The following is a 27,501-nucleotide window of genomic DNA, read 5'->3' as shown; positions in this document are numbered from 1 at the left end:
GCCACACTCTATTATTATTGCAACCAGCTACATTCGAACGGATCGAGCGGCACAGGGCACTTCCTGCAGCAGAGCCGGCTTCAAGCAAGCTGATGGCTCTACAGGGAGCATTTCAGAGCAGACGACACCGAAAGACAGACACACTTCACACTGCCGAGGCAGGATGGCATCGAGCCACTCTGCTGACATGCACACATTTACTGGACATTAACACTCCTGCCAAACTGCGACAACTCGAAGGCAAAACTGTCTGAGAAGCAAGTCCTGCTGCAAATATCGGCCGTCGATTAGTGCTGGAGGGATTATAACGTGCACTTTAGACTGCGGGCTTAAACACGACCACAGAAGAATACAATTATCACATTAGACACAGATAGAGCAACAAGTCTGTGGGGATATTAGCGAGAGACTAAATGAGATGGAACGTCGCTCCAGGCTCGCTGTAGTTTACATTACACCTGGATTAGAAAGCTAAATTAACACCTCTGCAATTAAAAACAACCGTACCACATAGAAGCCAAATGGCGATGTTAGTATTAGCCTGCAGTGAAAATATGTTCCAGCCAGCATGTTTTTACATTATCCAGATATACATGAACACAATTAGGATGATTTCGTCTTCAACGAGGAGAAAGCTGTTCAAACACAGCTATTGATAACAGAGAGATTTCTAATTAGATTAGGCAAACCTATGTTTGAGAGAATTATGTTAATGAGATGACACGTGATAATTAGTATCAGTTAATCGTGAAAAATGAGGCAGACTGATGAGGGAGTGTAGCGCTTTCACCGAGGTGGGGCGTTTAAGGTATTGTGTGTGAATTAATTAGAAACACTTTAATGTTTTATACACTGTGACTGTGAGAGAGATGCCTATCTAGAAGGCATTCATAGATATGCACTTCATAAATTTTGAATAACATAAACATCAATACCAAAAAAATGCTGCCTAGGTATGGAGCCAACTAGATATTAAGACAAAATCATAGTGATCCATCCATCCAGTTTTGCTCTCAAGTGGTGCGAACAACTGTTTTTAAAAAAAAAAAGCTTTTTGACCAAATAGTTGATTTTTAGAAGCTGATAGTCCCTAAAAAGAGAAAACGTAACTATAAAGAGCTATTTTTAACTGATCTGACCCTACTCTCACTCATGTTACCTAATGTAGTCGGGTCACTGTCTGTAACGCATGGCATGCAGGGTCTGTCAGCAAAGCCGCAGGCAAAGACTCAGAGCTGGAGCATCGTGTCCAGATAGATAGCTCAGCATTTCCAGCTACAAACTGAATGGAGGATGTTACGAATCCACAAAATCAATAACAAAATGTTGATATTAAACTGCCACTAAAGTTTTTTTTTTTTTTTTTTTCTCCAAGGTGTCAGTGAGGACAAAATTCTTTGGTGTTTTTCGTGTCATGGTTTGGAAAATCTGCTTAAACCTTGTTAAATCAAGTCACATTTGACATATAAAAGGAATTTATACGAATTGACTCATATTAATGAAATAGTACCTAAATAAATCAAATCAACTGAGCTGTCATGAAAATTGATAAACCTAAGGGGTTAAGCAATATTGCAACCCAAGTTTAAATAATTAAATACAATTTAAGACATGTTGATTAGCAAGTGGACGTTTAAGTCCGGGTATTTCAGTCTATATTTTGACTTCAATTAGTTAATTTATGTTATCAAATAAAACGCATTTTAATTTACCCGACGAAAGATTTGTATAGTTTTTATTATAAAATTGCTCGATAAGAAGAAACACGGCGTATTTAATAAGAAAACAGACGCTTTTACACGATACCCATAGCGACGAAAACGAATTATAGATCATACATCCATTCACTCTTCATAAAGGTCATGAAGAGATCATTCTCACCAACAATGTGACATGAACATGATCTGAAAGCAACGCCTATTCCGCCGATATAGGCTACACAATTGCAATGACAACAACTTAATGGGAGTTTTAACAGACAGCGATCCGTCACACGAGATACATAAGTATCCAACAAAACTGCATCTCACGCGCCGCGCGCGATTGTCACATTCTCATCCCCGGAATACAGTCATGACAACAAGAGCTACATCTCAGCACATCGCGAACAAAACACCCAGCCCGCGTCTGTGAACGCAGAAACACCCCTAAACGCTGGGTCTGGGGATCAGGCATCATTTCCGACCGAGAACGGGCCCGTTATTACGGCGGACCGCGAGGAATGAATGGAGCGCGGTGAACGGGGAAATTCCGCCTTACCGGTTGCTGTTTGTGTCGATTGGACGCTTTCCCCAGCGGCGGCTGCTGATGCCTCCTCTGGAAGCCGCTCTTCTGGTACTCGCTGTAGGCTTTGTTGATGCCGATCTGGTCCCTCTTCTCTCTTCCGTTGTCTTTTCGCTCTTCTCCGGTGTCCAGACTGCTGAAGTTCCACACGATGAGCGTTTGGACCAGCAGCACCGTCAGCGCGGCGATTAACGCTGACCGCGACCGGCGAGCCAGCTTACGGGCGCACAGACCGCCGTACATCTTCACCCTGAAGCGGCGAGGTGCCTCTGCCGTGCGCCGACGGTCCGCTTTGTGGCTCCGCGTCGCGAGAGAAGCGTGGAGAGGGAGGGAGAGAGGGGCGGTTGGCAAGGGCTCCGCTGGAGGAGAGAGAGAGAGTGGGGATGAGATACGGTCTGCGCCCCCTCGTGGTGACACAGGTCAACTACACGGGGGTCATCCACGAAATGGGCGCCTTTCCATTTTGGAAAGGTGATTTTTTTATCATGTTTAGTAAACATTTTTTTTCTGGCAAACAGTGACTTAATTGTTGTGTTAGTTCATTTGGACATTTAGATTTTTGCTGAGGCATAGCCGTGGCTTTAAAGAAGCAACTGGCTGAGGAGAACAAGGTTGGCAAATTTACAGTTCATTACCAGTCCTGTGCTCAAGGCAAGGTCATGATACTACAGGGTAATTATTAGAAATAGAATTTATATATATTTATTTTAATTGAATCATATTTGGTTTGACTGTATATATAAAAATATGTAAACACCTTCAACATTTCTCACATTATCACTTTTAAAAAAAATGTTTTATTCGCTATAGTTTAGAAAATGGTAATACAATATGACAAGAACTCAGAGTTAGAACAAATTCATCGTGTCAGAACAAATTAATCTTGATAATGTCAGATAACTTTTATAGAAAGGTATGTAATGAATTAGGCTGAATAGTTATCAACTGTTAAATTTAAAGGGATAGTTCACCCAAAAATGAAAATTATGTCATCATTTACTCACCCTCAAGTAATTCCAAACCTGTATGAATGTCTTTGTTCTGCCGAACACAAAGGAAGATATTCTGAAGAATGTGGGAAACAGGGCAGTTCTGGGGCACCATTGACTTCCATAGTATTTTTTTTTCTTACTATGGAAGTCAATGGTGCCCAAAACAGCCTGGTTACAAACTTTATTCAAAATATCTTCCTTTGTGTTCGGCAGAACAAAGAAATTCATACAGGTTTGGAACTACTTGAGGGTGAGTAAATGACGACAGAATTTTCATTTTTGGGTGAACTATCCCTTTAAGTACACAATCAGATAATACCAATTTAGGTCAACCAATTACCAAGCAATGCTTAATTTTGTTCAGTCTGTGGTGTATAAAGGTTGCATTAGCAATTAAAGAAAAAACACTTGAGCAAAGCATGGTCAGGTCAAAGTGTCTGAATAATTTTTGGTCCCAAATTTGATCAGTTTTACTGGTAGTCCACTGTATGAAGAATTTTTGGGTATAATGTGTCACAGTTTACTTTATTTTGCTATCCTCACTTACATAAATGAACTATAGTGTCCTGCACCCACTAGTAAAAAAAAAAAAAAATATCTAGTGTCTGTACAATTTTTGGTTTAACAGTGTACATTTATTTATATTTATTTATTATTATTGCATTTTTTCTTCTCACCCAGATCAGTCAACCACAGGAAACATGATAAAAACAGGCTATAATAAGACTCTATATGCGCAGTACTTTTTTGTTTGTTTTTTCTTTTCTGTTTTCAACAATGGTAGCTTACCTTCCTCTCTAGACAAACCTAAGAAAATATATGATAAAGTGATAAAACCTGATGGTGTTTTAATGGTCATTTATATGGTTAATATTTTAAAGAGAAGTTATGATGATGACAGTGTTGACGCATTAAATACATGTAAATTTGGTGTTTTTATTAAAATATGTCCACCAAATCTTATTTGTAGCAATATAGAGAGTAAATGAAAATAATAGCTTTTGTTTTGATTTTAGTTTCAAATGAAAAGTGCCATTGCTAATAAAGTAAAGTAAAGAGAAAGAAAGACATACTAAATCACATCAAATAAAGTTTTTTTTTTTTTTTCCTGGATTTTTGTAGATGTGTTATAAAAAAAAAATGCTTATAAAAACTGACATCAGATATGCACTATATCTGATGCCAGTAAAATATCTGATATTCATTAAAAGTCTATTTTTACAGGGAGGAACATAAAAAACACCCATTTAGTGGAATGACCCATGTAAAGTTTTCGGAAGGGACCAGAAAAACCTTGCTTGCTCAGGAATAAATCTTTGTAAGACCACAAAATACTGTAAACATCTGCAAGTTTCAAAACTCCGAGGTTCCCCTTTTTGGTAAGTGGCTTCAAACTGTAGTGTGTGCAGCTGTATGAGCGGAGTACAGCCTCGAGGGAGAAGGTGAACAGCTACATCATCTTTCAACCAGCCTTTGTTATTGTTCACCGATCAATGGCTGCTAATTGACAGAGTTAACCTGTCAGATTTAGAAAAAGAGCGATAACCCCGGGGAGCCATCAAGATGACTTCCCAATACAATGGACCCAGGTGAAACATCGCCTACAGTTTTTAATCAAGACTGAGACCATCTTTCACCTCGCATATAGCGACTCGCACGATGGGGAGACATGGTTTCCATGGGGATACCCTCCGTGTCCCTCTTCAGTTCCTCTAGAAGTTCAGGAGACAGAGAAATAAAGAGAGAGATACGTGAGAATGCAATTCTGCTTAGAGCTAAGCGAGCACTGCTGTTTGTTCACAGCATTCTTGACATCATTAAAGTTGAATCAGCTACTCCGATGCTGCTGCTCTATAATTCACAACTCTCTCATTGAGATGGAGATCACAGGGCTTTGATGAATTTGAAAGAAAGCACGGGGCACAGTAACACTCCATTCCCCTCAACTCCCTCGGGCAGAAGACGCTGAGGTGTGCATGTACGAAGGGGCTACGCATGTCGACATTCGCTGTCAGTATAAGCACGTATGGGTCATTAGATCTAGCAGAAGGGGAACCGGAGTGAGAAGTCAGGGAACATGTGCCCTTGGGCAGACATTCTCTCCATATGCCTCCTCTGCAAGAACTTCTCACGGTCTCTACACCAATCTAACTAGATGCTCTTAGAACTGATGGAATCAGTTTGCATGGCTTTCTAATTAAATATCTGTCAAGTTGACATGGCTAAAGTCTGTCATCACTGTAACATTAACCTATTTAGGTTAAATACAGTGCATGTTTTCTTAAGCTCACTATTAGGCTGCATTTATTTGAACAGTAATATTTTTAAATATAGTCGCAATTTAAAATCTCTTCTTTCTATTTAAATATATTTTAAAATGTAGTTTATTCATGTGATGCAAAGCTCCAGTCTTCAGTGTCACATGATTCTTCAGAAATCGTTCTGATATGCTGATTTGATGCGTAAGAAACATTTCTTATTACTATCAATGTTAAAAACAGTTGTGCTGTTTAAAATATTTGTGGAAACCATGAAGAATCTTAAAGATTCCTTTTCCAATATAGAAAGCTCAGATGATCATCACTTATTTGAAGTAGAAGTATTTTGTAACAATGTATTGTCACAAAAACATGCATGAAATACCTTAAACTTGTGTACATGAAACACCATTCTCCTCTGCTCCAGGGTTCACATCTGCAAAAAGACAATGTCAACTGTATTAAGTAAATAAAAAAGATGCTTATGCTAAACTGTCAGCTTGCCAAGACTTAAAATCTACCATCAATGTAACAATAATCTATTTAAATTACATACCTGTGAAAAGATTTCTTAAGAATCAGTTTAAAAGGAAATTTATTCACATTGCCTTTATTTACATGATTTCAAACTGCTATAAAAAGTGTTTCATTACACGCTGTAAACATCATGCAGAGCAAAGTGTTTGCAGGCTTAAACGACTGACAGCATCACAAGAATATCCAACACATCAAGACAAAAAAACTGAAATACTTTGAAATGTCACCCACACAGACTTCAAGACTTGTTACATGAAACACAAGAAGCATGACATTTACCTGATCACTTTTAGTAGAGATTCAAACTCATTCTGAAATCACAAGACGACAAGTTACTATAGTGACACCAAGATCAAAAACGTTGTAAACAAAACTAGCAAACAGCCAAACAATACACCATTTTAAATATTCATATCCTAGTGTATTCTGGGAAGAGGGCAGTAGGGACTGGATATTACTCTCTGTGGGCATATTTTAACTCAAAAAATGCATTAATTCAAATAATCTGCTATGCATTTTTGTTTGACTTCTGAGTATAGCAATTAGATGTTGTATTTCTGTTCCGGAAAGTAAACGCACAAAATAACTATAAAAATTAGGTAAATCCTTGACTATTTGTGCATTATTTGCTTGATCTAAAAATCATTTTTAAAGAAACGCTGTCTCTTTTTTTGTCCGCCTTTCTGTTGATTGTCCTCCTTGTATATTGACAGGCTGATCATCTGGGCCTGCTGGGTTGTAAAGCACATCTGTTTCAGTTTCACCAGCGGTTAGCAAATTCTCTGAGCTCTGAGGGTCTGCAGTATACACAGTTAGCACACATCCTCAGACCTCCACTTCATTCACTCTCTTAAGACCGTGGAGAGCATTTGAATTGGTCACGCCGATAAGAGCGCCGCTGTGAATGAATCCATGGATCAGTGAATCCTCTCTGAAAAGGACATCAATAGTTTTGCATACTAAATCAATCACATTTAATTTTCACCACCATCATCAGAATAAAAAACATAAAGAGCAAAAGATCTAAGATTCAAGTACGGCTAGATAACAGATATCTCCAAGCGAGCACGATTGGGGTTTGTTTCTTGTTCTATCTCTGCGCCATTTCAAGTATGACATCTTTGAATCCTCCCACTATGGTTTAGCCTCGGCTGACTCATTCACGATTTTAATTCCATACATCAGACCCACCGCTGAGCCACATCAGGACGAGCTGAGGCGAGTGACACATCATCAGGTTGAACCTCTGACCCCTAGCACAGTCCCAGGGGAAAGAAACAGTGACACACTCATCACAGTCAACCATGAAACCCTCAAGCATTCCCAAGCATGACATTTACTAGTTAAATTGCCGTATTACGCAGAAATTAAGAGTAAATGGAAAAAGGCCCATCGCAGCTCGGTCTGCCTGTTTTTGCACCTTCCTCTCATGCAGGCTTTGATTTATGGTATAGCTCATTGAAAGTGGGAGATTGAAGTCACAGAGTGCTTCCCATCACGGCCCCACCACTGACCTTGACCTCAGACACCGCTGGGCTCTCATCTGTCACAGCACTCGCATCTGTCAGTATCCAGGCTGCTGATACGGATCCTGTGCTTATAGACAGGGATCTTTTTTTATCCCGATTCATTGATTTGCTGAATAATTTATCATTGTTAATTTTCCCTGACAAATTGTTTCCTCTCTTGCTCACGTTTCCTGTGACGGTGAGGCCTGAGTTCCTTCTGTTTTTGTTTGCATTCGTTCTGACATTGTGGGTTATGAGGCGGTGATGTTTTCAGCTCCTGGAAGAGATGCTTTTGTATTACAGTAGTCAACTCTATTGCATGCAAATGGCACCAAAATGAAAGGTTTTTTTTTCATCATGTCAATCATACAGGTCAAATGTTTCAATGTTTTTTCACCATAGCAGTCAGTCCTGGAAATGTTTGGTATGTATATAAATTAAACTGACTGCTTACTACTATACAAGAATGCTACTGTGTTTTCAGATACAGATTTTAACAGTAGGCAAAATTTACTGGGAAGAGTCAGTTGATTGGAAAAATTATAATTCCTGTTTAATAACTATGGCACGTAATTTGCCAATAAAGCATGATAACATAAACATTCAATGTCATAGATGTTATGGGATATACATGTACGTCTGACAGATTTTTATAAATGAATGGATCATTTTGCATGTGATGGCTCACATGATGAAAGAAAGTTTTGATCAATAAGTCATGTGCATTAGTTTTTGTGCAAATTGTAGACAATTGTACTTTTTTGAACGTTCTAAAAAATGCTGGTTAAATACAACCCAGTGCTGGGTAAATATTGGACAGAACACATGCTGGGTTCAACAATTGGGTTAAATGTTTAACCCAACCTTCTGGGAAGTAACCCAACCCAAACAATCGCTGGGTTTGTCCATATTTTACCCAGCACTGGGCTGTATTTAACAGCAATTTTTAGAGTGTAGATGTGTAAAAACATGCATTTTTGTAAACAATCGCTAGGACATATTTCTTAATACTTGGGTCAGTTTTTCAAAACTCTTCACACAGTTCTCATTTTTCAGCTTGGCACAGTAGCAACTCTCAGATCCAAAATGCAATAAAACTACCAAAACTCTTTATACTGTACATGTCTCAAATCAAATCATTCTTCCATAATACTAGCAAAGACTGTCACCCAACAAACACACTTTGTCACTTATAAAACAATGATGTTGTACTGTTGCACTGTATATGTAACATGTTCCATGTTTGCATTGCAGAACAAAATTACAAGTTGTCTATTAAAAGTAAGAATTAAAAATCTTACTTGGGTTTGGTGTTATAAAAACACTTCTTGTTTTCTACACTTTCATTATTCTTATATACCTTCTCCTAGTTTGTACTACTCTGAACAATGTTTGATGACCACCTTATGATAAATTGCTTGTTGTATTCCTCCTTCGAATGTTGCTTTGAATAAAAGAGTCTACTAAAAGAATAAACATAAATGTAAACGTTAATTAAAATGCTAACACCTGTGTAGGTGTTCAGCTGCATCTAACTGTTTTGATATTATTGCATTGTTGTATTCTGTTATGTTTTGAACTTTGTAGGTTAACAGTTTTGAAAAAAATAAAAAAATAACATATGTAAATGTGCAAATCGACTTGTAGGCACATAAAGTTTTGGTTAATGTTAGTCAGGAAAATGTTCCACAGTTTAGCCCACAGACTGTTTTTGTTACACTGTGAAGAGTATCGAAAAATGGTTTAAAAAACAGTTGTTTATCCTTAAAAACCTTTAGTTTAACAGTTTTGAAAATGTAAACATGCAAATTGGCCAGTAGGTCCATAGAATTTTGGTTGTGGTTGTTTCTGAGTGTTAAAACAATTAATGTAATTTGACATAATATGAAGAGTTCAGATGCAAAAACCTCTAAATGCCATCTGAAAATTTCTTCTAAAATGAGCATTTTTATCAGGCTCCTATATTTAGGTTCAGTAATTTTACTCTAATGGCAATATATAGGTCCTTTTCTATGCAATTAAAGTGAAATAACTGAACATAAATATTTTAGAAGAAAATTTCAGATGGCATTTAGAGGCTTTTGCATCTGAACTCTTCATATGTAGTCACTGAATATATATTTTTTGACAGTTTAGCCCACATAAACGGCTGTTGTGTTGTGTGAATAGTTTAGAAATGGGTCCTGAAGACTGTAAAAAAAAAAAAACTAAGTGAGTAAGAAATTGAAATCTGTTGTGAGCAAGAAACTGTTCACAGAACTAAATGTTTTGAGAAAAACTTCTCATTCGAGAATTGAGCCAAAGCGATTGAGAAAAACTGGAAGCTGCATACTGAGTTCACGGCAGTGAAGGTCAGGTCTGTCAGATGTGTCACTCAGTCTCTTTCCATTGTGAGCCACCTGTGTCTCCTCACGCTTCTTTGACCTTCCACAGCTGCCACTGCTCCTTGGGGCAACACCTCTCACGCTCCACTGGGGGCTCCAGTCGTGACGAGGCCATCCATTTCCCACGATGCACCTGCAGCCCTCCTGCACGCCTTGCCCGGAACCTTGTTAGAGCAATAAAAATAGTAGCATGGAACAGAATGGATGGAGAATAGGATAGGGACAAAAACCTAGCGCACCAGCCAAGATACTCTCATAGGACTGCCACAGTTCAGCAAAGCAGGTTAGACCAATTAAACAAGCGTCAGCTGCTTTCGCTGATTAGCATTCACACCTCACACTGTGCGGGAGAGAGAGAGAGAGAGAGAGAGAAAGAGATGATTTCATATGGAACATGTTTCATATGGAGCGGCTTCTTAGGCTCAAACATAAGCTAATTTATTGAGCCAGTTAAGCAAAGCAGCCAGGGATAGATAGTGGGTCGGAGAGCGAGTATTATGTGGCGATGTTATGGCTTGTTGCACAAAGTTTAATCACGGTTGGATGTCCCCGCACACATTCATCTGAAGGATTACACCTCTGACAGGAAGACGATGCTTCACATACTGATAAGAGTTTGCTTTTGTTTTTCCCCCCGTCGTCATCACAGCTCTGTTGCTCTTCACTGCACTCGGCCGTCTAATTCTCCCCAGGCAGAGGTCATTACATTTCCTATCTAAGCGAGAGTATTTGGGCTACACAGATCGATGGTCTTGGTAAATGCCAGTTGAGACTTTGTGTTGGGTCCATTTCAAGACTAGTCAATTGCGGCATGCGCTGGATTTAGGCGGCCAGATTTACAGGACATGCTCGACAGAGGTGATTGTGGAAGGAGATCAATGTCTCCAATGGCTTGCTTTTGTCACTCTGGGAGCATTTGCAGTTCACAGGAGGGAAAAAAGGATAGTTGTTGTTGTGGGTCGCCCTCAGTATCTTCTATGAAAGAGTGAATCTCACACAACCTGGCAGAAAGATGGCATCATGCTCGTAGATCAGCTCTAAAATAAAAAGAAAGAAATTATTTTGTATTTACATTATTTTTTATCAAATGTAAGTACATTTGCACTCAATTCTCATTATGGTAAAGGAAAAAATACATCGGTTACACTTTATTTTAAGGTTCAATACTCACCATTAACAAACCATTAACTACAACTATTTGCCTCAATAAACTCCTAATTTGCTGTTTATTAATAGATAGTAAGGTAGCTGTTAAATTTAGGTATTGGGTAGGATTAGGGATTAAGAATAAGTACTAATAAACAGCCAATATGTTAATAATAGGCATTCTAATAAACAACTAGTTAATAGTGAGATTGATCCCTACTAAAGTGTTACAAAAACATCTTATGAGTATAATGTGTAGTTAATAATAACTAGGATAGGCAATATTTAATCACAATACAAATATATAATCCTAGGAAAATATAATTCCTTATTTCTTAATTTTTTGGGGGTGAAATGAGTATCTCATGTTAGCTATGAAATCCAGTATTAAATACAGTAACATTTGCCTTTTGTACTGAAAACTCTATTAGTTACCAAGTAGGTTAACAACCAAGAATTATTCAACTGAGATTATTCAGTGCCAAGGAGACGACTCAGAGCTGAATCACAGATCTCCTGCAGTTCAAAGTACGAGAAGACAAAGAATGCTAAATCTTTTATTTCACTTTAAATCTGACACATCAGAGGAGAGTTTGGGGAATTGCCTGTTCCATTATGTGGTTAGTCTGAATAATGTAAAAGTGGATGTCTCTCTCTCAGTCTTTCTCTCTCTTTCAGCTGAAAAGAGAAACAGCGGAGGAAGCCCCAGGCAGTTTGAGAGCTGGATCGGAGGAAGCAAGTGTTGCAGCCTATAAGATTCCTCCTTCACCTTTGTGTAACCATACTGTGACAGGTATGTGCATGATCTTCACCTTCTCTACGTGTCTGACCCCCTGTGAGGCTCTCTTGGACTCCTCTTCAAAGCCTGTATAGATTCTGTTCTGAATTTCTGTATAGAATTCTGTTCTAGTTCTGTTCCAAAAACTAGTGAGATGTCAACAGAGTCAGCATAGAAAGGCATTCTCATGACTATTTTATATCAAAGGCAACTTAATTATGACACCTTCAGGCCCCTTAGACAGCAAAACATATCAATGCACTGCAATGAGCTTTCATCTCAGTTAAAAAATATTCCAAAAAGACAAACAAAAGAAATATTTATAATACACAAACTTGGATTTCATTCAATATTTTTATTGACCATACTCTATAGACAACCCAGGCTCATCGTGCAGCTTTTTGCAGATTTAGCGACACTTTCAAGGTGAAATGTCTGGTAAGTGGCTCTAAAAATTGCGTTCAGAAATGAAACATCTGGTGAGTGCCGCTAATAGGTTAATCGTGTTTGAAAACAATGTAACACCTACACTAAACCATACAATAAACATAACTGAGTGTGAGCAAAAGCACATGCCAGATAAAATGTATTTCTATCATGACAACTCTTGGAAGATTTTAGCAGGGTAATAGATACAGTATGACAATGTTAATTTATTTGGTCTTGGCAGAATAGATCTGCCACACTGCTGAATTGCTGCTGCTGTTGGTTATTGCCAATTATTGCTGCTGCTGCAGAGCATGTACAGGAACGTGTTATTGCCAATACATATGCCAATCTGGTGCTGAGAGTTTTAATACATACTGCTGCTGAACAAATAGCATATATAATAACCTGTAGCAGATCTATACAGGTGGAGATGGGGAAGGTGGAGGGTTTCAGAGGAACACAGAAAGCACGTTGCGAACTGCTCTAGTGGATGCTAACCAACTGTTTAAATGTGTAGCAGCAAGCTCATTGGCTGCGTATGCAACATGAACAGATCAGCTTGTGCCAAGTAATTTAACGCTGTGAATATCATCAGTTTGCGTCCACGACCCATCAGCCTGTGCCATCTGGAGTTTCATGACAGAAATTGGCATTTGTATTTTATGCATTACAATGCATTATATGATATAGATAAATTGTGACTTGTGTTTCACTAAACTTGAACTGAGCACTCCGCTTTTCAAGTGCAACGCTGTACCAGGTGAGCGACTGGGCAAGTTTACTACACACATAAAAATAAAGGTACTTTATTGGCATCAATGATTCAACAAAGAACCTTTACCATCCATGGAACCGTTTCATTCCACGAAAGGTTCTTTAAAATGGAAAAAGGTTCTTTAGATTATTAAAATGTTCATCACACTAAGAAAAAAATGGTTCTTTTAAGAACTGATCACAGGCATCGTTGTGAAACTGATTCTATGGCATCGTTGTGAAAGCCCCCTTTTGAAACCTTTATTTTCAAGAGTGTATGTTAGAAAAGACATACATATGTAGTTGGTTATGTGATGCAAACATTAAAATGTATTGGTTTACAAAGTATCTGTTAAATGTATATGTTAATGTCTTGTCACTTTAATTTTATGTTGCTAGATTTTTTGTTACACATGAAGTGTATTCATGAAAAAAGTTTGAGTACAAGTACCCCAACTGTAGTGAAAAGGAATAAAAGTTGTTGGTGTTTAACTGCCAATAGTGTTAATTTAATTTGGAAACTGCAGTATAGAGTAATTAAAAAGTTGCTATTTCACACTTATTTTATCCACCTTTTTCTTGCTGTACAAATGGGCGGGGCCATTTGTAAATTCTATGGGTCTAGCTTCCGTCTCATCCTCATCTCATCTCTGCTGCTTGATATTGAAAATTTGTGTCTTACGATATTATTTTAATGTATGCAAACAGTTTTACCGTTTATTGCACGTTGTTATTCTTCTCATTATATATCTATAATGGCTAATGAACCAGAAGTCTCACCCATAGGCTTACTTCCGCGTTAAAGAAAAAGGTAGATATGGTTTGTATGCTTATTAGAGTATTGTGCCATTAGCTTAGTCATACGCTTGCATATCTGAAAATGATTGCTATTTGTGTGGCGCTCACATTTGATATTTTAGTGTATGTAGAGTGTTGGTTATGATGGTTAGGATCCCAGCTAACAGGCAATGTTATCAGAACATTCTGGAAAGGTTCTCTCAAAGAAATAACATTAATTTTCATAACTCAATGTGAATGTAAGCAAAATACTCTTAGAACATATTTTTGTTGGCTGGTTAGCTTAGAATGTAGCAGACTATGAAGGCAGTAGGCATCTCGCTAGGTTTTGGAACAACAATAGAAATACCAGCCTCTGCAATGATGTAAAACTATATTAAGCATCTTTCTTTAGATATAGAAATATTCAAGCACTTAGCTGGGTTAAGCGGCTCCTCCGCATCTGCTTGGGTGATTCAGAATAGCCCTGTGGGATCCGCGCAGTGGGTCCATCTTGTCTGTTGCAGTGCATTTTTCATTGACACTGTTTGTGCTTATTTGCAAAGGCCACATATTTTCTGCCCCATGTAGAACTGTTTAATATGCTTATTATGCAGTGTGTCCAAAGCTATGTCACAGTAAGAGAGGTGAATAAAGCTCTTTAAAGAGCAATCTTAGAGCAGAGGAAGCCCAGTGAGAGGTCGCTCACGGCAACGCTCATTTCAGCCCGGGGCAGCTGCTCTGTCCAATCCGCTTCAGCACTGAGATACTGTTCAACGACAGGCTGCTCCTAGAATCCCAACAACTTCAATAGGCCCAACAGCATGCATAAGAACACAATAAGACAAGGCATGTCCTCAGGCCTAATAGAGTAGAGAGAGTGCACACTGTCAGAACCTTTACAAGTAATGCGAGTTTGATTACTCCACCGGAAAATGCGTTATCAAAAAAGGCTGAAAGTCAATTTATAATTTGTGATCGCATAGATACAATTTATGAGTTGTGTCAGTGTGTGCTGTGCTATATATTATGGCTTATCAGATAGGAAAATTGGTGTAAAATAAGGAAAAGGGTTCATAAGTGTGCTGTGGTGGAGACCGTCATGCAGGCCTAATTGATTATGTAGGTAGAACATCCATCAGCGGTCAGCATTTTATATCGGGTGGAAATGCTTTCAACTCATCATCAAACCACAAGCTCTCTGGATTTTGTGTTTCAGAGGCACAAATCAGGCTCTGGTCACAAGTTTAAATGTCATTTATAGGATTAAATGACATCCTCCTTTAAAAAAAAAGCAGTTAGGGCTGGGCTTTTTTTATATGCAAAGGACCCTCATATATGATGAACCCCTCACACTGTATGATGACCCCTGTCTAAATATAGGGCAGCTATATATATAAGCTTTAGAGTTTAGAAAAATCTATAATTTTATATATATAATGTTAACACATTATTGCAATAAACACATTTATTTATTTATTTTAAAGAAATTAATACTTTTATTCAGCAAGCTTGCAACAGTTTGATAAAATGTGACAGTTAAGACTTTTACATTGCTGGAAAACAAAATATTTTAAATAAATGATGTTCTGGTGTTCTATTTCATCAAAAATGTTATATTCGTCAAAAAATCCTGAAAAAATTATCACACAGTTTCAAAAATGATAATAATAAGAAATGTTTCCTCAGCACCAAATCAGCATATCAGAATGATTTCTGAAGGATCGCGTGACACTGAAAACTGAAGTAATTATGCTGAAAATTCAGCTTTGGCTTCAAAGGAATAAATTACATTTTAAAGTTATTTTAAATTGTAATAACATTTTACTGTATTTTTGATCAAATAAATGCAGCCTTGGTGAGCATAAGATACCTTTTTTAAAAACATTTTTAAAAAATCTTACTGACCCCAAACTTTCAACCGGTAATGTATATTTTATATATATAAAAAATATTTTCTCTCTCTCTCAGATTTTCCACCAACCCCTCTTGCAATCTGAAAAGCCTTGAGTTGGGATGAAGGTCAAATAACATAATTAATATTAATGATCTAAGAAATGCCTGGAGCTGTTTGTGTGCTAAACCTCTGACAAAAAAATCAATTGCCTGTGTAGTGTCTATAACAAAAGTTTTTTGACAAAAATGTAAAAAAAAATTTATTGATGGCTGTTGCGAACATATTTCAGGCCTCATTTCCTATAACTTTACAAAATGCTAGCATGACTTGATGTTTCTGGAAAGTTCAGTTTTTAAACAAAACAAGTGTTAAACTAAGCAACCTTTTTTAGATCACCCATAAGCCCCTAATTATTGCTATTATAAGAAGTGAATGTTGTTGGAACAGTGTCCCATGACTATAGGTAAATGCTTGCATGTGATATCAAATGACACAGATTTACACCTCTGCTTATCGTATTTTGTGACAGGGTCAGGTGTTCGTGCCCTCAGCACAGCTTATGAACTCATTTGACTGTCACTACAACCATTAGAGTACAAGCTATGTGGCAGAGATCCTGTGAGCTCAACTAAGATAAAATTCATTCCAGCCCTGATGTATATTTAGGTCTACCAAGGTCCCCGTGTCCTTAGTCTAATGCCACTAGATATCCCCCAGCCCAGCTGTCTGAGCAGATTAATATTGTTATCTGTACAGATTTCCTCCAGCTAGTCCATGACTACACACCGTGTTCAGCAGAAGAGTTCAAAGCAGCTAGGCAGCTCCTGCCACAGACGCTCCTACAATCTAAGCCACCGTTCAGGGCCGAGGTATCAAGTCATTGTCCTAGTAAGACCTGATGCTGTTTTTTTAGTGAGAATGTGTCTCGGCTGGTTATTTTCAGTTTAGGAGGTGTGTCGAGTTAAAGACAAAAACAGCTTTCCATTATAGACAGCGGTGCCTGGGTGAAACAAAGTGTCCTCAGAGACACAAAGGAAGACAAAAGGTAAAGTAGCAAGGGGAAAGACACAAATAGACTCAAACAATACAAACATCACAAGCCTCCTAACTTTGTGCTTACTTTGGTTATTAGTCGGTTGGCAGATGATTTCTTATCCAATTTCTAAACAATGTTTAGTTCATTTACAAACAGGATCAGTTACCTGAAGCAACTAGAGGTCAAGGGCCCAATGGTAATTGGGTAATCCAGTAATTGTGCAGTTCAATGGATTGAACTTTGACCTATGACACTTCCAACATCACCTGCACATTCCTATATATATTTAATGTTTTTTAAAGAATTCTCTCTGTTCACGACAAGACACAACAAATCCCCGACAATACACTGATGCCTCATTTTATTTATGCCGTACTGACACAAAGTTCAAATGAGTTGCAACGGTCGCTTTGTCACGTCCAATGTAGACATGATGTGACAGCAAAAACATAGCGAATGTGAAGAAAAGAAAAGTGGACACGGAAAATAGACCATTCAAAGATGAGTGGACTTAACAATTTTGAGTAAGTGAGTGACTTATACCATCTTTGTTATGGAATGCACGTGCTGGTTCACACAGAGTTCACAATTTTAACTTACCACAAGTTTGTTGAATTTATTTTCAGGATCTGAGGTAAAATATCTATTGTTGCTTTCATTATGGCTATAAAGGTCATGCAAAATAATATTCAAACTCACATTAGACACTTTTAACATTGAATAAAGCGATCGTTAACTGAGATTATCACTGTCATATTTTATATGTTGTTCCAGCCGCGACATCGTGGAAAATAAGAACAGTTTCGACAGTAGAGTTCCCTTTCACTTGTCGCGTGTCGCTGTCATGGGTGGTTTGGACAAAAACTACATGGAAAAGAGAACTTTTATCGGGACAGGCAAAGTTCTTTAGTTTTCTGTATCAAAAAATTTTCATAATTGTTTGAATAAAACAGACTACTGGGAAAAAAGTTACAAATTTTATTTTGTGCACTTTTAACAAAAAACAACAATAAAAACAAAAACAGCAGCAGCAACAATAATAATAGGAGCAAACATTTTGGTCGTAACATTGCGGTCAGTGGGCCTTGGCTTGGTATTGTTGACAAAATTTGGCCCTTAGTGAAAACTTATTGAGGAACCTTGATTTAGAGTGACACTTCACATTTGATATTTTGTAACGGTTTCTTCTTAGTTATTTCTTATCAGTTACGTAGGCTGCATTAGGGTTTTATGATACATCTAATGTTGTTAAATGTTTATTGCATTACTTTACTTTTTTGTGTTGTGTGTTACCATGATGCTGTTTAGTGTTTGTGTGAATGACACTGTGCACCTTTTATATATTAGTATTTATGTCCTCAGCTTGTGGAAGAGCTGATACGCTTTGATTCATTACATGTCTTTCTCATTACCACCTGTTTTTGGTGGTTGTCATTGTATTACAAAGGTACAATACATATATTAGCATTTGAATAGGTTGCTATATAACATATATTACATATAAAATACAGTTTTTACTGTAAATTGTACAGTAAAGTTCTGGCAACCATAACTTTGCATTACTTTTTTTACTGTAAATTTCCAGGTACATCTATAGTGTTTTCAGTTGCTGGTCCTGTATGACAGAAAAGCAGAAGAGGTGCATTTCAAGAGTTGAAAAATATACAGGCATCATACATAGCTCTAACATCCCATCTCTCCATCCTCACCCGCTCAACCTGTTTAACAGATGTTAATGCTTTTGTTATGGAGGAAAGGCAAAAAGGGTGAGTGTGAATGAAAGCGAGAGTAGAGGGGGTCTCTCAAACTGGCCCCCGCAGACTGGCAAAGGCAGCAGCAATAATAGAGCACATCATTGTTATTGTACTGATCAGATCATTGAATTATATCCAGCAGAAGGACAGAACAGCCCAGCAGGGGACATGCTGCTATCATCTGGACCATGTTAAAGAGTGATGCCTCCCTATTGTTTCGAAATTACCATTTAATAGAGAAAGTTGTGATCCCGGCTCCATCACCTCCATTGGCCATGACTGTTGTCCAAATGCTGTCTTCACTGAAGGAGCTCAGCGGAGGGTCTGGACCACTTCGAATCCACTACAATATGAGCTGACACACTGGAAACCCAGGAAAGCTGGGGACAATTTAGAAAGAGCACACATAATTAGACACACAATATGTTCTTTGTTTGTTAATCCATGTAAACAACGCTATTGATTACACAAATGGCATAGGACATCACAAACAATCAATGCACAAGTTATGCAAGTCTCACACAGTAATTTGGGTTTATGTGAGGACCAGCTTGGCACTTTTGCTAAAAGTTTTCTGAGGACAGCAAATTTTAATTTCCCAGCAAATTTTCAGTGTTTCCCAGTTTGGTGAGTCTTGAGTCTGCTTTATGCATTTAATTCTGCCATCAAAATTGTTCCTACATAAGTATGTGGTCTAAATCAGGGCAAGACTTCCGGTTCATTAGCCACTATAGGGAAATAACGAGAAGAATAACAACATGCAGAAAATGGTAAAACTGTTTGCACTACAAACCACACTCTTATCCCTGAAATTGTTTTAATTCAAACCACTTAGGTACAATAAACATAAACTCCAAAATGTTTGCACAATTACTCCATGTTTTTAGTTTATTGTACGATTTGCATGATACTTTTTATTCTATTGAAGTGTTTAAATTTAATGTACTTAACTTAGCTTGTTTTAGTCTGTTGTCAATGCAACGCAATGCAAGGAAGATGTTGATTGGCTCTTTGAACTGACGTCAGACTCAGACATGGATGCAGCGCGCATTTTCATCAACGTTTGCTGGTGAGTAAGTTAGGACTTTATATTTTGGTCTGAAACAGCGAATACAATATAAAACATCGATAAATGAAATATATAACATTTAGACAGTGAAACTAAATGTAAGTTTAGGCTGTGTTTACATGTTAACGTTCACCATCGTATTGTATCGATCAATCGCAACCGACACTTTTATATAAAGGTTAGTTCTATGTTACGACATGCTCTTTGGGGTCGTCACATTTAAAATCTAATGCTTAACCTTTTTTGATCAATAATTCTCATTAAACAAATGAACAAAAACGTCGTCTGTTGTGTAAAATGATATATTTTTTCAATGGTGTTTTTGCATCTTGGCGGTTTGCCATATTATAAATGTTCAGCATGGCTTAAATACAGCGCAACTTTATCATTAACCTTTTAGAAGTTTTTATATTTCTTTGTGAGTGAAGTATTAAACAAAATAGCTTAAATTGAAATTCGACTGCCCGCAAGAAATACTAGCCTATGTAGTTGTCTTAAAGAAATGTAACCTCGTGCTCATCAGCGTGGTGTTAGCTACATTTCAGTTAATGCGAGTCTATTGTATCATGACATGCTAAATACATAAATGAATAGCTAGATAGTACTTTATTTTTGATATACATTTTGTAGATATCAGATCAAGATATTTTTTTCTTGTTATCATGTAAAAAGCAATCTAATGTTTTTTTGTTACTCTGCAGATTCAAGTTCAAACAAAGGCTAATCAAGATGATCTGGAAATGTAAGTTTTGCATATTTGCTTGTGACAAAAGGGGATACTTGTTAAAGCATTACAGACTTAAACATGGGAGCTATGCAAGAAGCCAGCCTTTTCCATGCCTATATCAAGAATGTTTATGTAGTTTTAAGTCTTTCAATAGCCTTAAAATACACTTATCCCGTTTTCATACAGCAACTGAAAAACAACAATTGGAGGGAAAATTTGAAGCTAAGTTTCGCTGTCAACTTTGTGATTTTCTTGAACCCTGTCAGATTACTGAATATTTTGCCCACCTTCGGCGTAGACATCTCAGAGACCACCAAAAAGTTCAATGTCCATTTCAAGGCTGTAGCTTTGAAAGCAGTGTATATTCCACGTTCAGTGCACACAAAAGTAAGCATCACCAAGATCAAAATGAGAGAATGTTTAAACCAGAGTTAATAGTAAGAATAGAGAGTAATGAGAATGAAACTGATGACAGTGCAATTGATGAACAAAGGTCTTACAGGTGTGGAACAAAATGAGGGTGAGTAATTAATGACAGAATTTTAATTTTGGGGTAAACTAACCCTTTAAGATTGTTAAGTAACAGTCAAAAGTATGAATAATAGAAATTGCCTTCCTTTCATGTTGACAAATGATACAATGTTTTCTCTGCAACCACCAGACCTCTGATCTCGTTGACATGCGATCTGTTGCCTTGAGAGGGCTTCCAGTACTTCTTGGTGATGACCCAACTGAGTTCTTCAAAGCATGCTTTGTAAGTATTATTAATGCATTTTTACTGTCATAGATTTATTATAATATTTTCAGCTGGAAATATGTAAACCTTACTGTGCATTTATGTTAGTAAGAACAATTAAAAAAAACACCAAAAACAATGTTATATTTTACATAAATTTAAATTTCTCCTGAATGATTTAAAATGAACTTCCTCACTCATTTCATTCAACATTTATGTCATGACACCTTTGAAACACTAAAATACAATCAAGGTTAATCTCATAACGTTTTATTTTAATCAGTAATTCATATCATATGCAAAGACTTGTATACAAAAGAAAAACATACTTAATGTTTAAATATAACTGAACTCCTGGATGCACTTGTGTACATAATTAACAAAAAATTATGCTTGCATACAACTAAACAAAAAAATGTCCAATAAAATTAATATCTAGCAAAAAACTGTACACTGCTAAAATGTATTTTAGTAATCTCCAATCTCTTGTCCAGGCTTCTGATGACTCGTACCAACATGTGCCAGTTGGAATCCTCAGCTTAGAAAATGAAGATGTGGCTCTGCAACCCTGTCCATCCACCTCCACCCATCCTCGGTGGGAATCATCTTGGAGGGAATGTTGTAATGGACAATTTAGACAACATACCCCAGGCCATGTGTCTTCTTTTTGGTTTAACTTACGCACTGCACCTAGACTACCCAAAGTGCATGGGCAACACCTTTCTTTTCATTCAGCAAGTTTTGCTAGGTTTAGGCAAGAAGGAGTTGAAGGGCAAGATTCTGGCTGTTACAAATCAGCTTACCATGTAAACAGGTACAGTAAATGCATGTTTCTTATGGTTCTCTTTCAGAATCAAACACTGTGCTTGTTAAATATTGGAAAAGTGATTTTGATAAGTGAATTCAAATAAATTCTAAGTTCAAATTAATGATTGTTACCCTTTGTCCTTATTTGTAATGCAGGTGTATTTTTATTAAATCATTTACAGCAAATAGCTATATTTAAATTAAAGTTTTGGGTTCTCTCTATCACAACATTCATCCAGATTGTAGGTTTCACATATGTTTTCTCTGCATAATTGTAAGCCTTTACAGGTTGATTGAACTTAAAAAATTTATGGAAACTCGTTGCCCTAAAAAAGTTAATTTTGTATTGTTGAAAAAACAGCACATTTTAAGTTTAATGTACCTAAAATCTCGATTGCGCTGCATTAAAAACTGTTAGTTCAATGAACTAAAAGTTTTCAATGAAATGCATTTGAAATCTTAAGTACATTAAACTTAAAATGTGCTGTTTTTTCAACAATACAAAATTAACTTTTTTAGGGCAACGAGTTTCCATGAATTTTTTAAGTTCAATCAACCTGTAAGGGCTTACAGTGCAGTGTGTTCATAATCAAGACAATAAATTAAAATAATATTATAAATATCAAGCAGCAAAGCGAATTATTTTGCACAGCTAAATATAGCTGGACGTGGATGAGACTGGAAGCTAGACCCATAGAATTTACAAATAACCACACCTTACGGGAAGAAAAAGGTGGATAAGAGTAAATATAAATATGTTTACATGATACACTACAAATAAAAGTTTGGGGTTGGTAAGATTATTTTATGTTTTTTAAAGAAAGAAGGCTGCATTTACTTGATCAAAGATACAGTAAAAACTGTAATATTGTGAAACATTACAACAATTTATAATAGCTGTTTTCTTTTTGAATATACAATAAAGTATCATTCCTGTGATCTGAAAACTGAATTTTCAGCATCATTACTCCAGTCTTCAGTGTCAAATGATTCTTCAGAAATCCTTCTAATATTCTGATTTGATGCTCAAAATACATTTCTTATTATTATCAATGTTAAAAACAGTTGCGCTGTTTAGCATTTTTGTGGAAACAAACACTTAGGATTCTTTGAGGAAAATAAAGTTCATGATAACAGTATTTATTTGAAATAGAAATCTTTTGTAATATTATAAATATCACTTTTAATAATTAAATTCAGCCTTGCTTTTTTTTTTTAAATTAAGGTTTTAATTGGTTGTTTACACAATTCAAATCCATAAAACTTTTTATAACATTTTGTAAAATACATTTTCTATTTCCGTAATAAGAATCAGGAAAATAATGAGATTAATTTTTCTGTTTTATCGGTTTTTAATTAAGGGGGAAAAAACAAAAAACAAAACAAAATGAAATCTATGCAAATACAGGGACTATTAAAATGGTTTAAGAACCCCCAGGTTGGGAATCACTGGTCTAATGACCACAGGCAGTGGCCTTTTATAGGTCCTGCACTGAAGGGAAGTGAGACAGTGATCACCCATGAGGCTCATCAAAATCCATTTAGACACAAAGACCATTTATATCTCTCATGAGAAAGAAAAAAAACTATTCTGGTGTAGCTAGTTAAGGTGCCAGGGTCACAATAAACACTGAAATCTCTTCATTATACTTTCGTATCGGCATCATTTGCCACAGTTTTGCAGAGGTGTGAAAAGCAGGTGGTCATTCTCCTTTCTGCCCACACAAAACCTCCCTATTACAAAGGCAATAATTGTGGCTTTTTAACACGATCGCAAACAGTGTGGCTGAGTGCGGAAACAAAGGTCTCGCTGATCTCTGAGTAGGGCATGGTTTCACTAACCTGTCGCTGCGGAGCTGCAGGCTTGCGATTGGCTGTCATGGCAACTGACTCCTGAAAGCAGTGAACAGAGGCTGACGCACAGTAGCCTCAAATTCATTTGACACACATGAGGTCTCCAGCCTTTCAGATGCTTAATTGAATTCAGAGTGGCCCACTGAGATGGTGTTCAACCAGTAGTGCCACTTTTACCTAACATGAGATGCATGATATGATAAAGTGTGAAGGGATGTGACACAATTCAGAAACGTCCAGATGTGAGCCCACAGGACAGAAAAATACCCAGTGAGATCAGTTGTTTTTCATACACAATTCATTAAAATACACAGCATACTGAGATATCTTCTGGAAAAATCTATAAATCTATAAATCTCACGAGTGTCTCCTCTAGAGAAAGTTTTTTATTTGTATTTATTTATTTTTAATGCCAAGGACCCTCAAATATGATTCCATAGCAATTATATTTGATATATTATTTGAGATACTCTTACAGTTTTGATTAATATTTTAAATTATTTTTTATTTGTGAAAATGAATGAGATGTGTTGCCTTGGGAACTAGCTGAAAAAAAAAATCAAATAAAGAAAAGAAAATTCTGTCATCATTTATTCATTTTGTATTCATTTGTTTGTTCTGTTGAGCACAAAAGAAGATATTAGGTGTGTTTGACTTGAAGCGGCTCTGCGCAGAATGATCAGTGTATGACATCAAAGTACCGCGAGAGTGATTCGAAAGCTTAAGGATCTGTCTGCTCTCTTATCGCTCTCGTGGTACTTTGATGTCATACACTGATCATTCTGCGCAAAGCCGCTTCAAGTCGAACAAGCCTATTGTCACACCCCAGAACTGTTTGTTGTGGTTTCTCCCTCTTGTGCCATATTTGGTTATGTTCCTGTTCTCGTTGTGTCATTATTAGTTGATCCTCCTCACCTGTCTGTCCCTGATTAGCACCCCTACTTAGTCAAGTCTGTTCATTTTGCCTGTCTGGTATTGTTAGCATTACCTCGTGTATGCGTGTGTGTGTGTGTGTTCCTGTGCTGTTCGGATTACCCTTGTTGTGGAATCATTAAAGATTAATGTATTATTCATCTTCCATTATTCAAGCCGTGACAGAATACCAGACCCAAAAGAATCTACCCAGTTTATTTTCCCGTTTTTCCCAGTCTTTGTTTTATGGATTATGCCGCTAAATTCAAGAGCCACGATGTGGCTTTTTTTTTTTGTGTTTACATTTCATTTCTGCCGTCTTGCCATCACCTGCCCCTATGATGATGAGACATTAAAGTCTCTTTTCTTGATCGGGGCAAATTTCCATCACCCCGTTGACCTCCCAGACACCACAGGACTGAGCTGGAGGGAGGCTATCATCCGGTGTCTGGAGAGAGTCCGCCCCCGATCCAGAACAAAGCCCCACCCAGAGCCCAGCCCACCATCACCCTGCAGCGCGGAGCACAAGCCTGAGCCCACCGCTGACAGAGAGCCAAAGCCCGCCAAGACCAACGAGCCATCACCTATAGGAGTGACAGTGACTCACCCTCAGCCCACCATCTGTGCAGTGGGATCGCCGTGGGTCTGCCAGTCTCCATCAGCGTTGTGGCTCTCCGCCGTGGCCTGTCAGTCCACCAGCTCCGCCGGGTTCCCTCGTCCCACCAGCTCCACCTTGGTCTGTCGTCAACCATCCTCCACCTCGGGACTCCACTCCTCCGGCTGCACCTCGTCCTTTCGTCCCTCTGGCTCTGTCAGGCTCCTCCTTCCCTCCGGCTCCACCTCGGTCCTCTGTCGCTCCACCTCGGTGCCATCTGCTCCTCGGATCCTCCTTGTCGCCCTGGCTCACCGGCTCTCCGTCTCCACCTCGGGCTTCTCCACCACCTGTTCCGACCGCCGTCGGTAGGCCCCCTGGAGTCGGCAGCCCTTCCTCCACCATGGCGCCTCCCTCTGTTGCCTCCACTGTGGGTCGCCTTCTTGGCTGTGGCCTGGGTCCCGCCTGGCTCCTCCTGCTCCAAGTCCCTCCTATCTCCTCCCTGCCTCCTCCCTCCATCATCTCCACCCTGGATTCTGTTTGTCGTCCTCCTCCTGGATGTCCGTCCTCCGCCCAAACCTCCACCTGTACTGTTTGCCTTCCTTCCTGCCAGCCCTTTGCCATCCTGTCACCACCCCACATCCTCTCCTTTGTCCTCCTCCTAAGTCCCCCTCCGTCTCTCCCTTTGTTGTTAAGTCGCGCGAGGCCGCGCTTTCCGGGAGTGGGGCGAACTGTCACACAGTTATGTTCCTGTTCATGTTGTGTCATTATTATTTGATCCTCTCACCTGTCTGTCCCTGATTAGCACCCCTACTTAGTCATGTCTGTTCATTCTGTCTTCGTCCGGTTAGTGTTGTCAAAAGTACCGACCATGATACCATTATACTGAAATTTTAAAAACGTCCATTTCTCACTAAGATTTGAGTACTGTTGAACGGATTCTTTAAAGCCAATCACAGATGTATCTGTTGAGCGTGTGAACACAATGACCAATCAGCGCTGTTAAAGAATCCGCTCAACAGCGCTCAAATCTTAGCGGGAAATGGATGTTTTTAAAATTTCAGTACCGATTGTTATCTCGGTCGGTACTTTTGACAACACTACATCCGGTATTGTTAAAGATTATTGTGGTAACACTTTACTTGAAGGGGTTTTTATGACAACTGTCATGAAGTGTCCTTCGCTCAGTTATGTCATTTTTAATGCAAAGATGACATTATTTGACCTAACCCTACCCCTACCCTTACCCTAGCCCATAACAAAGACATCTCAAACAATGTCATCTTTGCACTGACTGAGCGAATGTCACTTAATGACAGTTGTCATAAACATGCATAAAAACCCTTCATATTCATGACATGTGTCATGTCAGTCTTATGCACACCCCTTCAAGTAAAGTGTAACCATTATTGTATTATTCATCTTCATCGTCGTCCTGCCTCATTCCACACACCGAGCCGTGACAGATATTTTGAAGAATGTTGGTAACCAAACAGTTAACGGTCTCTATTCACTCCCATAGTTTGGAATAAAATGCTATAGAAGTTAATGGGGACCAGCAACTGTTATTACATAACCCTTATTAATATAAAAACCTGTTTTTTTCACATGATGAAAGTGATCTGTTTATTATCTGTTGTTTCTCAATTCGTTTAAATGAGAGCATACTAGGATTTTTGTAGCAAAAACAAACTTTTTTTTTTTTTATTCCAAGGGACGGGTAACTCATTAACATTCCATTTACATTTAGTCATTTTGCAGACGCTTTTATCCAAATCAACTTACAATTGGGGAAGCGATTCATCTTTATTTCGGGTTGTATTACGTTTACAGTTCATCTGAGATTGACACCTTTTATTTTTATTCATAAAACTATATGCGGATTAGTATTTTCTGGCTTACTTTCAGGAAGTAAGAGAGTAAAATAATCAAACTCATTGTTTCACTCGTAGCAGAAAATAAAAATCAATCAAAAATCCCCTTGTGGGAAAAAAACTGCTGTAGAGTATCTTGTCAAAAAATGTTAAGATTTATCAAGAAACCTTTTATCTAAAGATTTGAAAAGATATCCGAGAGCTCCATTATGTTCCCTGATCTATGAAAGACAATCTCTGAGCATTCCTTAGGGGACACACAAGTACAGACATTAAATGTACATACACAGCCATATTTAAACGACATTGTATCATATATTAAATCTTGTGCAGTTTGTGTACAGAAAGCAGCGCTTTCACTCAGATTTAATGAGTGCGGCAGTAAAGCTGTCTAAAAG

The 27,501-nt window shown here is 37.9% G+C and overlaps 2 protein-coding genes across 5 annotated transcripts in view; both read right to left on the bottom strand.

The window, feature by feature from the left end:
• Positions 1-3,134, bottom strand: part of xylt1 (xylosyltransferase I) — a 67,464-nt gene extending 64,330 nt beyond the window's left edge. Inside the window, exon 1 of the mRNA XM_058770331.1 lies at positions 2,260-3,134. Coding sequence (XP_058626314.1) covers positions 2,260-2,526 — 267 coding nt within the window. The 5' untranslated portion in view covers positions 2,527-3,134. The remainder of the gene's footprint in view (positions 1-2,259) is intronic.
• A 6,872-nt stretch (positions 3,135-10,006) lies between these two features.
• LOC131538125 (PE-PGRS family protein PE_PGRS16-like) lies at positions 10,007-26,115 on the bottom strand. 4 transcript variants are annotated; one of them, XM_058771989.1, is made up of 3 exons: positions 25,245-26,115; positions 18,760-18,912; positions 10,007-10,126 (listed from the first exon to the last, which is right to left on the bottom strand). In XM_058771989.1, exon 1 carries the CDS (start codon positions 25,995-25,997, stop codon positions 25,296-25,298), a length of 702 nt encoding a protein of 233 aa, XP_058627972.1. In that variant the 5' UTR covers positions 25,998-26,115; the 3' UTR covers positions 10,007-10,126; positions 18,760-18,912; positions 25,245-25,295. The 4 variants fall into 4 exon arrangements, with proteins under 4 accessions (XP_058627972.1, XP_058627971.1, XP_058627970.1 ...); XM_058771988.1 differs by lacking the exon at positions 10,007-10,126 and adding an exon at positions 10,977-10,999; XM_058771987.1 differs by lacking the exon at positions 10,007-10,126 and adding an exon at positions 17,827-18,393.
• Positions 26,116-27,501: the final 1,386 nt, after the last annotated feature.

Source organism: Onychostoma macrolepis, chromosome 03 (assembly GCF_012432095.1).
Source record: "Onychostoma macrolepis isolate SWU-2019 chromosome 03, ASM1243209v1, whole genome shotgun sequence".
Taxonomy (NCBI): Eukaryota; Metazoa; Chordata; class Actinopteri; order Cypriniformes; family Cyprinidae; genus Onychostoma; species Onychostoma macrolepis.
Note: the sequence above shows the minus strand (reverse complement) of the source record. Positions and strands in the feature narration are given on the sequence as shown.

Coding starts and splice junctions, on each gene's coding strand:
- LOC131538125 (XM_058771989.1), bottom strand. CDS start 25,997: ATGACACAACATGAACAGGAACATAACTGTGTGACAGTTCGCCCCACT.